Below are 15,220 nucleotides of genomic sequence, written 5' to 3'. Positions count from 1 at the left end.
GTGGAACTACACACACTATACTTAAATCCGAGAAATATTTTATTGATCTAAAACCAACGGAAGGAACTATACATACAATATCAGGACCTGCTAACTTGATAAAAGGGATAGGAAAGGCAAATTTCATACTACCAAATGGTACAAAATTTTTAATAAATGATGCCTTATTTTCTCCCAAGTCAAGCAGAAATTTATTGAGTTTCTCCGACATATACCTTAACGGGTATGATTATCAGTCAGTGACAACAGAAAATGAGAAATATTTAAGTATCACTGACAAGAGTCATGTGGTTGAAAAACTGCCAAGACTTAGTTCTGGATTACATTATACACATATAAATGTACCAGAAATACATATGGTAGTTAACGAAAAATATATTGATCCTGGTGTATTCAGTTTATGGCATAACAGATTAGGCCATCCAGGATCAACAATGATGAAAAGGATTATTGAATGTACTCATGGACATCCACTAAAGGATAGAAAAATCCATCATGATACAATGGTTCCATGTACATCTTGCTCTCTTGGAAAATTGATAACTAGACCCTCACCACTTAAGGTTGAGAAAGAATCACCAATGTTTCTTGAAAGAATTCAAGGTGATATATGTGGACCAATTCATCCACCATGTGGACCATTTAGATATTTCATGGTTCTAATAGACGCATCTAGCAGATGGTCTCATGTTTGTCTGTTATCAAGCCGTAATGTGGCATTTGCAAAATTTCTTGCCCAAATTATTAAATTGAGAGCTCATTTTCCTGATTACACCATTAAAAGGGTGAGACTTGATAATGCTGGTGAATTTACATCTCAAGCATTTAATGACTATTGCATGTCTATAGGAATTGTTGTTGAACATTCTGTTGCTCATGTGCATACACAAAATGGTTTAGCCGAGTCATTGATTAAACGTTTACAATTAATCGCTAGACCATTGATAATGAGAACAAAACTCCCTGTATCTATATGGGGTCATGCAATTTTACATGCTGCTGCATTGATTCGCATCAGACCAAGTGCAAGTCATAAATATTCCCCCCTACAACTTGCTTTTGGTCAAGAGCCAAATATTTCCCATCTTAGAACATTTGGTTGTGCAGTGTATGTTCCAATTGCGACACCACAACGTACAAAAATGGGTCCTCAAAGGAGGTTGGGAATATATGTTGGATATGAAACATCTTCAATATTAAGGTATATTGAACCTATGACAGGTGACGTTTTTACAGCACGTTTTGCTGATTGTCATTTTAATGAAACATTGTTCCCTAGATTAGGGGGAGAAATGAAAAATAAAGAAAATGATGTTTCATGGTGTGAACCTCAATTAAAGTATCTTGATCCTCGCACAAAAGAATGCGAGACAGAAGTTCAAAAGATAATGCATATACAAGAACTTGCAAATCAATTGCCTGATGCATTTACAGATACAAAAACGGTGACAAAATCATATATACCAGCAGTAAATACTCCAGCTCGAATTGAAATTCCAAAAGCTGGCAATAACGTCACTCATGAATCTTTGCCACGTCAGAAACGTGGAAGACCAATCGGTTCAAAGGATAAAAATCCTCGAAAAAGAAAATCAGCTGATAATGAAGTAAAAGAAAGTGTTCAAGAAGAACCACAAATCAGTACTCCTACTGCAGAGGAGATTGATGATGTCAATACAGAAATTGCAATCAATTATGCATATTCAAAAATATTATGGAACCGAAATGAAATGAAAAATCTTGATGAGAAATTTTCATTTAATGTTGCATATGACATCATGAATAATGATGATGATCCAGAACCAACATCTATGGTTGAATGTCAAAATAGACATGATTGGGCTCAATGGAAAGAAGCAATACGAGCTGAATTAGAATCACTCAATAAAAGAAAAGTTTTCGGATCCATCATTCTCACTCCTAAAGATGTGAAACCTGTAGGATACAGATGGATTTTTGTCCGAAAAAGAAATGAGAAAAATGAAGTTACAAGGTATAAAGCTAGACTTGTAGCTCAAGGTTTTTCTCAAAGACCGGGAATTGATTATGAAGAAACTTATTCTCCTGTTATGGATGCAATTACTTTTAGGTACTTAATCAGTCTGGCAGTTTCTAAAAATTTAGAAATGCATCTCATGGATGTTGTGACTGCTTATCTATATGGATCACTTGATAGTGATATATATATGAAGATACCTGAAGGATTTAAGGTACCAGAAGCATCAAATGCAAAACCCAAAGAAATGTATTCGATTAAATTACAAAGATCTTTATATGGGTTAAAACAATCGGGACGTATGTGGTATAACCGATTAAGTGATTACTTGATAAGCAAAGGGTATACAAATAATCTTACTTGCCCTTGTGTTTTCATTAAGAAAACAACATCCGGATATGTGATCATAGCTGTTTATGTTGATGATCTTAACATCATAGGTACAAATAAAGAGATCCATGAAGCCATTCAACTTCTAAAGAAAGAATTTGAAATGAAAGATCTCGGAGAAACCAAGTATTGCCTTGGTTTACAAATTGAGCATATGCCTAATGGTTTACTTGTACATCAAACAACATATACTGAAAAGATTTTGAAACGTTTCAATATGGACAAGGCAAAACCATTAAGTACTCCTATGGTTGTTAGATCACTCAATGTTGAAGCTGATCCATTTCGTCCATGTGAAGATCAAGAAGACATTCTTGGACCAGAAGTACCATATCTTAGTGCAATTGGAGCTCTTATGTATCTTACAAATTGTACAAGACCTGACATTTCTTTTGCAGTTAATTTGTTGGCAAGGTTCAGCTCTGCTCCTACCAAAAGACACTGGAATGGGATCAAACACATATTTCGATACCTTCGAGGAACTACTGATTTAGGATTATTTTATTCTAACGAATCAAAACAAGATTTGGTTGGTTATGCAGATGCAGGTTATTTATCTGATCCACATAAAGCTAAATCTCAAACTGGATATGTATTCCTAAATGGAGGTACTGCAATATCATGGCGTTCTCAAAAACAAACACTTGTTGCTACATCGTCAAATCATGCCGAAGTGATTGCATTACATGAAGCTACTCGAGAATGTTTTTGGTTGAGATCAATGACACAACTCATTACTGATTCTTGTGGACTAGAACGCGATAAAAGTCCAACAACTATCTATGAAGATAATGCAGCTTGCATAGCACAGATGAAAGAAGGGTATATCAAAAGTGACCGAACAAAACACATACCACCTAGATTCTTCTCATACACTCAAAATCTCATTAAGGACAACCAGATTGAAATGAGATATGTGCAATCTAGCAAAAACTCTGCTGATCTTTTCACGAAAGCACTTCCAACTGCTATTTTCAGAACACACGTTCATAACATTGGCATGAGACATGTTCAAAAGATGTAACAGCTGAAGCGATGTCTACTTGAGGGGGAGTCAACTCCATGCTGCACTCTTTTTCCCTTAGCTAAAGTTTTTTCCCACTGGGTTTTCTTTAGCAAGGTTTTTAACGAGGCAGTAATTTATAGTTGATCTTCAACAAAATAAAATTGCTATCCAAGGGGGAGTGTTATAATAATAATAATAATATAGATATGGATAGTCAATTTTGGTGTATACATATAGTCAATTTTGGTACACAAAGTATGTATTTTTATATTGAGATTTTAGGCTATAAATACTCATGAATGCAAGCATTAAACTTGCACCATTTCTCACACTTACAAAGTGTTTCTTTCTTTCTCTCCATTATCATCTTTGTTCTTACACTTCATTATTAGTATTCTAAATCAAGAATCAAATCACTAAAGGTAGTTATAAGCCTACTGAATTATAACATCAAGAATCAAACCACTAAAGGTAGTTATAAGCCTACTGAATTATAACATCAAGAATCAAACCACTAAAGGTAGTTATAAGCCTACTGAATTATAACAAATCACAAGAACTATCAGAGTTTTTTTTTTTTCTTCCTGAAATCTTCGAAGAAAACACATAGAATAGAGTGGAAATTAAAATATCTAGAAAAAGACCTTCCCTATTGTGCAAACATGACCTTTTGAAGATATCATCTAGTTGACATAGTGGTAAATTGGTAATGCCTCTTGATGATGTTCTCAACAAAAGGTTTCAGATTCAAAACTCTGTAAACAAAGCAAATATATTAGCGGTGGTTAAGAAAATAGTCGAAAATGATCACATAGATATTTCTATCATATTGTGAACGTCTGAGTCAAAAAAGGCTTACCCTCACTAAACATTATCTGTATAATTTACATATTTTACAGACATATATGGACATATATTCTCTACAAATATGGATACCCATGCAATACATTTAACTAAATCAATGACAATACTTGCTACAAGTTAAGTGGTTCCCATGCCACAACTACTTTGGATCTTCATTATCACAGACATCTCGTTTTCATCGTTTTAAGTTGCCTCATCAGTCATCACCGTGTCAATCTCCGTGTGACACGAACTGTCCCTTTTTTCAAAAATCACAAAACATTATCAATTAACTAACTAAACCTGATCAATTGGTACCGAATACGTACAGAAAGTGACTGCTTATCAAATTTAATATGGGTACAATTTACCACTAGTGTTTAGTTACAATTTTACATAGTATGCAATGTGTTAAGTAAATTATACATAAGTGGTAGTCTAGTAAATACCCTCAACTTCAGGGGTAACTTGGTAATCTAGTAATTTGACATTTTTTTTTTTTTTTTGTTCCTTTTCTTTACGACCTTTCTTTCACTTCCTTTTATTCTGATGTTTTTTAAACGTCCAATTAATTGATCACTAAACGATCAAAACTATCGACCTTTAACTTACCGAAATCACCCTGCAGCGAAGCGAGGGTTTGTTTTACTCGTTAATAAATGTTATGCCTGTTTTTGTTAAGAATAGAATACATTTTCAACAGTTGGCAAGTAAGTTGTTAAAAAAAATGGTTAACAAAAGTTGTAAATACTGCTAAAATATGAATACAATGTAGGACATAATGACACACCCTTGTTTCTAGAACAAAATTAACAAGAGGAATTTGTTTAATGTCTTCATGAAATGCATTTTCAACATCTACTAATTAATTAATTAATCCCATGATTAAGTCAGTACTATGAGTATGTACAGCTAATATCTTTTTATCTTAGTTTTTTAATCCATCCAAATTATTAATCTCATAGGTGGTACTATTGAATTAAATACAAAATTTGTAAATCAATCATGAGACATACCTAAAGAGAATAGCATCTATTCCTTGATCAGTAACAAATAAAACAAATTTACCTTTTGATTAATTAAAGGTCAACTATTTTATAAAATGCACATGTAAGCATCACATGGCATTCATTGATTAATTATTATTGCATCTTCAATTTGTATATATACAACCATTGTAACCTTTCTTCTACAACACCACAAAACTTCAGACTTATTTCAAACAGAAGATAACACAACAATGGCTACTTCAACCTTTTCTTCGGCCGAAAATGTTCATCATTTTCGCTCGATGAGCTTGCCAACTATAGCTCATCCGAGTACGATTCAAGCCGAAGAAGAAATTTGTGAATTTAGAAAATGGGAGGCTTCAATGTCATCGGTTCCAACCGCAGATACACTTTGCGGTGCACTAGTGAGGCTGCAAGGTTTATACGAATGTGTCGACGGGCTTCTTAGTATGCCATTGACCCAACAAGCCCTTACTCATAGCCAATATACGAATTTGGTCAACGCGTTACTGGACAAATCCATTAGTCTAATGGATATTTGTGAGTCCACAAGAGATTTGGTGTCACAAGCTAAAGAAAACGCGAGAGACGTTCAATCGGCCGTAAGAAGAAAAAAGGGTGATGTAAGCATAGCCACTTCTTTCATGAAGAACCTCAAGAAAGACACTAAAAAGGCGATTTCGTCTTTGAAACAAATCGACGAAAAGATTGGAGGCATGCCTCCAATCGATTTGGATCATCACGTGTTATCGGTTATCAAAGTTGTAAGAGATGTTGGTGTTGTGAGGTCTTCGGTTTACCGGTCGCTCTTGTTGTTCTTATCGGGATCCGTTGCAAAGTCAAAGCAGACGACACGTTGGTCAATAGTTTCGAAGATGATTAACAAAGGTGCACCTGAAGAAAAGAATCAAGTTCAAGTTTTTAATGGAGATTTAGAGTCACTTTTTGAAGAAATGGAGAATGGTTTGGAGTGCATGTTTAGAAGTTTGATTAAAACAAGAGCATCTCTATTAAACATTCTTCCACCTAAACATAATTTAAACTTGCTAAGCAGTGTTTCTATGGATCAAGCTTAATTTATTGATCGATAGCGCGCGTTTTGTTCAAACTCAATCGTCTCGTTTGAAGATTAACATGTCTGCAAGGTTTGTGAGTCATATATTGAAGCAATATCATGATCTACATGGAGTGAAACTCATCGTTTAGAGTATGCGTCTAAATGTACTCCTTTTCGTGTACTACTTTTTTGTGTTTATGTAATAAAGAAGTGCTTTTTCCATGTTTATGTGATTTTCAGAATATACACAATCATGTAACATTCAAAGAAGTGTGATCTTGAATAATCTAATTTATTGAAGGATTATAACATGTTACTCATGGAGTTATGATTTCTTTTCATTTTATGGTAACTTATGCTTATGTATTTACAACCAATGCAATAAACTTGAAACATTCAGTGTGTATATTATTCCACATTAGTACGTCGAAACATCACCCTATTTTTAAAATGGCTCATACGAACATCACCCTATTTTTAAAATGGCTCATACGAATATATGATTTAACCGTCTTCCAAACAATTGGTGTTATGATTTAAAGTCTTTTTAAATAGCAACGTTTATTATCAGAATCCATATAGTGGGAGGGTATGTTAAATTTATACATATATATTCAATCTTATTCTGAAATGTTTTGTTTTTCTATATTTGTATTTTATTCTTATATTTGTTTTATTTTGTAGGTTTTTTATTCTTTTAATGATTTAAAGAGTTATGTTGCTGAATGGTGATATTGAAGACTTGAGGGATCATTTTGTGAAGTCTATATGCTGCAAGGACCAAAGTGCAATATGTGGATATATATATATATATATATATATATATATATATATATATATATATATATATATATATATATATATATATATATATATTCATCTTTTCTGGATCCTTTTCATTCATTCACACACAGCTCTTTTGTTCATCATCTGTTTTCTCTCGTTTAATCTCCAAACCCTAGTTCATAATATCGGCTGATTTGAGAAGTATCATCTTGATACTTAGTGTTCTTTTGAGAGATTGTTTCTAATCTGCTAGATTTTAGAGCTGTTCTTTTCTGTATTTTGTTATTGATTCTTCTTCTGTAATTTTGGTTTTAATCATATGATTTTCAAGGTTTGGTGTGATTTCTTTGTGTGTTCATAGTTTCGTACATGGTATCAGAGCATCTACGTTCAAATCTGAGACGTTGTGGGTTGAAGATTTAGATTTGGGTTGCAGATCTGATTCTAGGGTTTCGTTATTTGAGGTTCTGTTGGTTAAATTGATGTTCTATTACTGCTGTTCTGATTATTCTTTCTATCCGGTGTATCTTCTCAACTATTGTTGATTTTTCCGGTGATTTTTCTTCAAACCCTAATTTGTCAAATTAGGGTTTTCTTCTTTTTGGGCGATCTAAGTTGATTCTTGTCTTCCGCTACTGTTATTCTTCTTCTTTTCAGGATTTATTCTTGATAGGGGAGTTTTCTTGTTCTTATCTTCTAGTTTTTTATTTTTACCCTATTTTGACTGAATCCCAGTGCCCAACTCTTAATCTACGTTCTTGAAACGTATGAATACCTGATCAAACACTTGGTTGATTCTGACCTGTTTATATTATATATTTTGTGTGTTCTTATCCTTACAGGGTGCTTGGTTAGTAACCAATTGCTACTGGAGATTTGTAAGTTGTTTTTTTCCTTACAAGTGTCTGGCCAGCAATTGTTGCTGTGGTTGTGAGTTTTTGCTTATTATTTGTTGTGTGCTTATTTGCTCTCTGCTTTCTGTGTTTCTTGATTATTTGTTAATATGACAAAGGATTCTGGTTCTGGTTATACACACAAGATCACTCAAGTGAGTGATCTTGATTTTGGTGATCCTCTTTATCTGCATGCTAGTGATACTAGTACTACTGCTCTTGTCTCCTTAAAGCTTAAGGGGACATAGAACTATAATGTTTGGAGTAGGGCTATGACTCTAGCCCTACATACCAAAAATAAGTTTGGTTTTGTTGATGGTTCTTGTAAGAAAAGTAAAACAGATAATGTGCTTATGTTACAATGGGATAGATGCAATTCTGTGGTTCTTTCATGGATTTTAAATTCTATATCTGATGAATTGTATTGTGGTCAAGTTTTTGCTCAATCTGCTCAAACTGTATGGGAAGAACTTAAAGAAACTTATGATAAGATAGATGGTTCTGTTACTTTTAATCTGCATCAAAAACTTAATTCATTAACACAGGGTAACTCTACTGTATCTAATTATTATCATAAGTTAAATGCTTTATGGAAACAGTTTGATGCTCTTGTTAAACTACCTACATGTGTTTGTGAAGCTAATAAAGAATTTAAGACTCATAATGATTTAATTAAGCTAATGCAGTTCTTAATGGGTTTAGATGAGTCTTATTCTTCTGTGAGAAGTAATATTTTGTTAATTGATCCTCTTCCTAGTGTTAAAACTGCTTTTGCTATTGTTTCAAGGGAAGAGTCTCATAGAACCTCTTCTCAAACTAGTAGTTCTGGTTCTGTTAAAAATCAAAATTCTGCTTTCTTAGTATCCAAGACTTTTGATAACAAAAGGAGAATTGGTTATGCACCTAATCCTAATCTTAAGTGTACTAAATGTAAAAGATTAGGTCATACTATTGAAAGATGTTATGAAATTGTTGGTTATCCTCCTGGTTGGGTTAAAAGGAATGATACTAAGTCTACTGTTAGTAATAATTCTGTGCCTGCTATGAATACTAGTGATAACAGTTCTCATCCTTTCTCTTCTGAGCAAATTTCACAGCTTATGAGTTTATTGCATGATCAATCTACACAAGGAAATGTACATGCCAATATGGCATGTACTTTTTTAAATTTTAATATTGTGTTTAACTCAAAGTTTGATATATTTTTTAAAAAAAATGGTTCTAGTAACAATGAATTTAATAACAAATGGATTATTAATTCTGGAGCAACTAGACATATGACAGGTTCAAGTGAAGGTTTAGTCAAGTTTTTGATAGGTCAAAATTAAATATGACTGTAGGTCATCCAAATGGTACTCTTGCTAAGATTACAAAAATTGGTAACCTTCACTTAACTAATAATTGTGTGCTAAAAGATGTTCTTGTGATTCCTGGATACTATGTTAACTTGTTGTCTGTTAATAAGCTTTCAAAAGATTATCCTATGTTCATTGGTTTCACTAGTAATAACTGTTTTATTCAGGATTTGGATCTAAGGAAGGTTGTAGGGGTTGGTAATGAAGTAGGGGGCTTGTTGTAATGACCCGGATTTTTCCGATCATTTTATACCTATGAGATTAATATTTACATAAATTAAATCTTACCAACATGATAAGCAATCTAAATTGTTGAGATTTATGTTTTTAAAAAGAGTTTTACACAACGTTTGACAGTCCAATTTGACCGATGATATCACGAACTATATAACAAACGATAATTATACGTTTGTGTATATATATGTATTTATATATATTTAACATGATCTAAGAATGGTTTAACATCTCATTGTGTACTAATAACAATAAGTTATAAGTATACTTTGAGACTACTAACTTAAGTTTTCAAAATGATAACTATACGTAACGTTATTTGACATATATACCTTTAACCTATAATACTTATACAAGTATACAAGTATCGTATAAATATGTATTTAATCACTTTTAAATGGCTTATATACATAAAACAATATAAGTATATTTACAAAAGATAGCTATATTTGAATTCTCGTTCCGTTTCCTCAAAATTTCTACACGTATACCTAAAGTATATGTACTCGTATCATACCCAGCTCCTATACGTATTTACTATTAGTATATACACATCACAATCACTTTATTAGCAGCCATGAGTCAGCCAATTTTGGATCTTAGCATGCATGATTAATCAATTTGGCATATTACAAGACTTTTGCACAATATTACAAATTTATACATCTTTTCACCACCATTTATACTCCATTCCAATTTCATTTTTACTACACATTTTCTCTAACCAAAAACACACTCTTAGGAACCTTAAGTGTTCTTCACAATCTCAGCAAATAACCATGAAGATCTAGCTTCAAAAACAAGCCTTAATCATCATAATAAATTCCTTACAAGAAAACTTCAATAATCCTTCCAAAAATACAAGTTTACTTCCAACCTTTTGATCCAACTCCACCACTCTTTTGGTTCTAGGATTTTTCTCATCTTTTACAGTAACTTTGTCCAAGTAACTTGAGGTAGTAACCTTGTTCATAACCTTATTCGATTCATATTTATATAGCTATCTTATTTTGTGTTGTAAAATTTTAACAACAAGAACATAGTTTGAATGATTTCAAACTTGTTTGCAAACTAAATAGATCCTTCTAACTTAACTTTTAAAACACTTCAAGACCTGTAATATATCATAATGATATGCTAACTTAACAAGATATAACTTGGTTTTACAAAGAACATCTTAAAAACTGAATCTACGTCGTCGGAGTGCAACCGGGGGCTGTTTTGGGTTGGATAATTAAAAACCATCTTAAGCTTTGAATTGGAAGTTCATGTTCTGAAAAAATGATATTTCTTATGAATATGTTAACACATAAAAATTTCATGGTTTAACTCAAAGTGTAAGCATTTTTAGAAAAATGATCATTAAATGTTGTTTTTATGATGGAAAATGATCACTTTCATAAGTTTCACCAAAGTTTGACCTATAACCTGTGATTTCGAATACAACCTAAGGTATTTTCAGTTCATATTCTTAAAATTTGACTCGATCCAAGGAAGTGGCAAGTTGAACCAACAAAAACGGAGTTGTAATGAAGAAACTACGACTAAAACAAGATCGGGTATCCGAAGCTAGTTTAGCTACGAAAATATTTGGAGAAAAATTAAATTAATCATATATTTCTAATTAATATGATATTTCATATATATTTACTTATGATTTGATTTTATATATTTCAGGACCACCCGTAAACAACACGAGAAGATTAATCATAAGACCTCATGATTGTACGCAACACGTCATTTGACAACACGGTACTTTATGTACGCAACACGTCACTTGACAACATGGTACCATGGGTCGAGATTAATTCTGATCAATACGAATACGATGGGGTCTTTATTTATTTTATTTAAGCAACTAATTGTGGACCACTAACATCGGACTGCTAACTACGGACTAAGAAAATATTAAAAGTATTAAAAGTATATATATATATATATATATATATATATATATATATATATATATATATATATATATATATATATATATATATATATATATATATATATGTAACGATTACTTAAAAAGAAAATATGTTGATATATTATATATATGGTTAGGTTCGTGATATCTATCGGAGACCAAGTCGTGATAAATACCTTCAAGGCAAAAGTGAGTATATAGTCCCACTTTTAAACTCTAAATATTTCGGGATGAGAATACATGCATTTTATGATTTACGTTATGGACACAAGTGATTAAAAATATATATTCTACGTTGAGTTGTACCACTGGCATACTTCCCTGTAACTTGGTAACTATTATTTACATGAGGTATTGTAAACGCGAATCCTGTTGATAGATCTATCGGGCCTGACAACCCCAACCGAACTGGACGACCAGTATTCAACGGTTGCACAGTACTTCGTTTCGGTAACTACACTTGGTACGGTGTAGTAAGATTTCATAATAAAGGGAATATGCGACGTTGATTAAATGTTAAGTATGGTTATCAAGTGCTCAACAACTTAGAATATTTTTATTAAAACGTTTATATTTGAAATCTTGTGGTCTATATTTATAACGCTGCCGGCATTAAACCTATATCTCACCAACTTTATGTTGACGTTTTAAGCATGTTTATTCTCAGGTGATAACTAAAAGCTTCCGCTGCAACATGTTGAATTTAAGCAAGATCTTGAGTATGCATATTTGTGTCAAAAATAAAACTGCATATCGGAGGATTTGTAATGTAAAATATGTTGGAAGTCGTATTGTTATTATCACATGTAAAGTTTGTAAGTCTAAGATTATCGCTAAACGATAATCATTATTAAGTTGTTTAAACCTTGTATTTGTAATAAAAGCTATGGTTTGTATTGTAAAAACGAATGCCGTTTTTGAAAAATGTCGCATATAGAGGTCAATACCTCGCGATGAATTCATATGTTATTGTATTCGTCCTTATGGTTAAGGTCGGGTTATGACACTTGTATATTTTTGATTGTGATAAAGGTATTGATTTTAATAAGAAGGATATGTGTTATGCTTCTACTTCTCTGTGGCACTGCAGATTAGGACATCCTGCTACTCAAGTTCTTAAACTCCTTAAGAATAGTATTGGGATTAACCCTAATTCTGACAGTGATGTTTGTGATGTTTGTCATAAGGCTAAACAATCAAGGGATCCATTTCCCTTGAGTGATCATACATCTTCAAAAATTGGTGAATTAGTTCACCTAGATGTATGGGGGCCTTACAGGGTAAATAGTTATTCTGGATTTAAGTTTTTCTTGACTATTGTTGATGATTTTTCCAGAGCTGTTTGGGTTTATTTGTTAAAAACTAAAAGTGATGTTTTTGATAATCTTCTGAGTTTTGTTAAACTAATTAAAAATCAATTCAATGTAAATGTGAAAATGTTTAGAAGTGATAATGGAACTGAATTTGTTAACAAAAAAAATGGAAGATTTCTGTGTTGAAAATGGTATTGTTCATCAGACTAGTTGTGCTTATACTCCTCAACAAAATGGTATTATTGAGAGAAAGCATAGACATTTACTAAATGTGGCTAGATCTTTGTTATTTCAAAGTAATTTACCTTTGTGCTATTGGTCTGATTGTGTGCTAACTGCAACTTATATTATCAACAGGCTGCCCTCATCTGTGTTACTTGGAAGATCTCCTTTTGAAATGATTTATGGGTTTAAACCCAGTCTCTCCCATATGAGAGTGTTTGGATGTCTGTGTTTTTCTAGTATACTTAATAATAATGATAAGTTTAGTAGTAAGTCTGAAAAGTGTGTTTTATTAGGTTATTCAAATGTCAAAAAAGATTATAAATTACTGAGTCTTGAGTCAAATTCTATCATATTTTCTAGAGATGTCAAATTTTATGAAACAGTTTTTCCTTTTAAACTTAAATCAAAAGCTATTGATATTTCTAATGATAATGATCATATAAACTTTTTTGAGTCTGAGTCATCAAAACCAAACACTTCTCAAAGTCCCAATGATGAAGGGGGAGTTATTACTGAAGAAGACAGTGGCAGTGATCAAAATCTCATTGATACTCCAGAGGAGGAGACTGAGATTATTGATACCACTGATTCAAGTGAATCTGATACTAACCCTGAGGGCACTAATACGTCTTCTGACTCTGAAAATAACAATGATCAAAGTAACACAGATGGTGACAACCAGATGAACTTAAGAAGGTTAAGTAGGGTTAGAAATATTCCTACTAAATTAAATGATTATGATCTTAATTTTAAAGTTAGATATCCAATGAGTAATTACTGTAATTACTCAAACATGATTGATAGTGTTAAATGTTTCAGTTCATCTCTTGATAAGTCTGTTGAACCTCAATCTTATGAGGAAGCCTGTAAAGATCCAAAGTGGATTGAGGCTATGAATAATGAAATTGAAGCTTTACATAGAAACAATACTTTGGTTGTTTCTGATCTTCCAGTAGGAAGAAAAGCTATTGGCAGCAAATGGATTTATATGATTATATATAAATCTAGTGGTGAAATTGAAAGGTACAAGGCTAGACTTGTTGCTAAAGGTTTTAGTCAAAGAGAAGGTCTTGATTATGATGAGACCTTCTCTCTTGTGGTTAAAATGGTTACTATTAGATGTTTATTAAATCTTGTTATTCAATATGATTGGGATTTGTTTCAACTTGATATTAATAATGCTTTTTTATATGGTGATCTGTGTGAGGATGTTTATATGGAATTTCCAAAAGGTTTTGGTGATAATAATAAGTCTAAAGTATGTAAACTAACTAAATCTTTATATGGGCTTAAACAAGCACCAAGAATGTGGAATGCTAAACTTACCTCTGCCTTACTTGAGTATGATTTTGTTCAAAGTGGTAATGATTATTCTTTGTATATTCTGTCTAAAGATGATATATTTGTTGCTTTACTTGTCTATGTGGATGATATTATTATTACTGGTAATAATAATTCTGAAGTTGATAATGTTAAAAAGTTTTTGAATTCTAAGTTCATGATTAAAGATTTGGGATTACTTAAATATTTCTTGGGTATTGAAATTATAAAAGGTGATGAAGGTTTTGTGCATGTCACAAAGAAAATATTGTTTGGATTTGTTGGATGAGTTTGGTATGTCTGCTTGCAAACCTATTGATACACCTTTGGAAGTTAATTCAGTTTTAGCTTCTGAAGCATCAAAAGGTGATGATTTTTTAGAAAACATTACTGAATTTTAAAAATTAATTGGAAAACTTATTTATCTTACTCATACCAGACATGACATATCTTATTCTGTTCAAACCTTAAGTCAACATATGCATGCTCCTTTACAATCACATGTTAAGGCTGCCTTAAGGGTTTTAAGGTATCTTAAGGGATCTCCTGGAAAAGGAGTATGTATAAAAAAAGCTGATGATATGTTTAATCTTGTTGCATATTCAAATGCAGATTGGGGAAAATGTTTAAGTACTAGAAGGTCTGTTTCAGGTTTCTGTTTGTTTTTGTGTGGTTCTCTTGTGTCTTGGAAAAGTAAAAAACAGCCTACTTTTTCTAGATCTTCAACTGAATCTGAATATAGATCATTAGCTGCTACTACTTGTGCTTAAACTTCTTGATGATTTTGGCATTCATAACCTGTTACCTGTTCATCTATATTGTGATAATAAATCTGCTATTCTTCTTGCTGCTAATCATGTATTTC

General features: G+C 32.2%; 1 protein-coding gene across 1 annotated transcript; it reads left to right on the top strand.

Moving 5' to 3' along the window:
* The first annotated feature begins 8,253 nt into the window (after nt 1–8,253).
* On the top strand, nt 8,254–12,863 carry LOC139859493 (uncharacterized). Its single transcript, XM_071848276.1, has 4 exons — nt 8,254–9,136; nt 9,322–9,556; nt 12,588–12,777; nt 12,834–12,863. Exons 1-4 carry the CDS (start codon nt 8,254–8,256, stop codon nt 12,861–12,863), a joined length of 1,338 nt encoding a protein of 445 aa, XP_071704377.1.
* Nucleotides 12,864–15,220: the final 2,357 nt, after the last annotated feature.

This window comes from Rutidosis leptorrhynchoides, chromosome 7, assembly GCF_046630445.1.
Source record: "Rutidosis leptorrhynchoides isolate AG116_Rl617_1_P2 chromosome 7, CSIRO_AGI_Rlap_v1, whole genome shotgun sequence".
NCBI classification, from domain to species: domain Eukaryota; kingdom Viridiplantae; phylum Streptophyta; class Magnoliopsida; order Asterales; family Asteraceae; genus Rutidosis; species Rutidosis leptorrhynchoides.
The sequence above is the reverse complement of the archived record's forward strand: the minus strand, read 5'-3'. Positions and strand labels throughout refer to the sequence as shown.

Coding starts and splice junctions, on each gene's coding strand:
- LOC139859493 (XM_071848276.1), top strand. CDS start 8,254: ATGACTCTAGCCCTACATACCAAAAATAAGTTTGGTTTTGTTGATGGT. Junction 9,137..9,321: donor TGTACATGCCAATATGGCAT/GTACTTTTTTAA, acceptor ATATGACTGTAG/GTCATCCAAATGGTACTCTT. Junction 9,557..12,587: donor AATGAAGTAGGGGGCTTGTT/GTAATGACCCGG, acceptor GTGGCACTGCAG/ATTAGGACATCCTGCTACTC.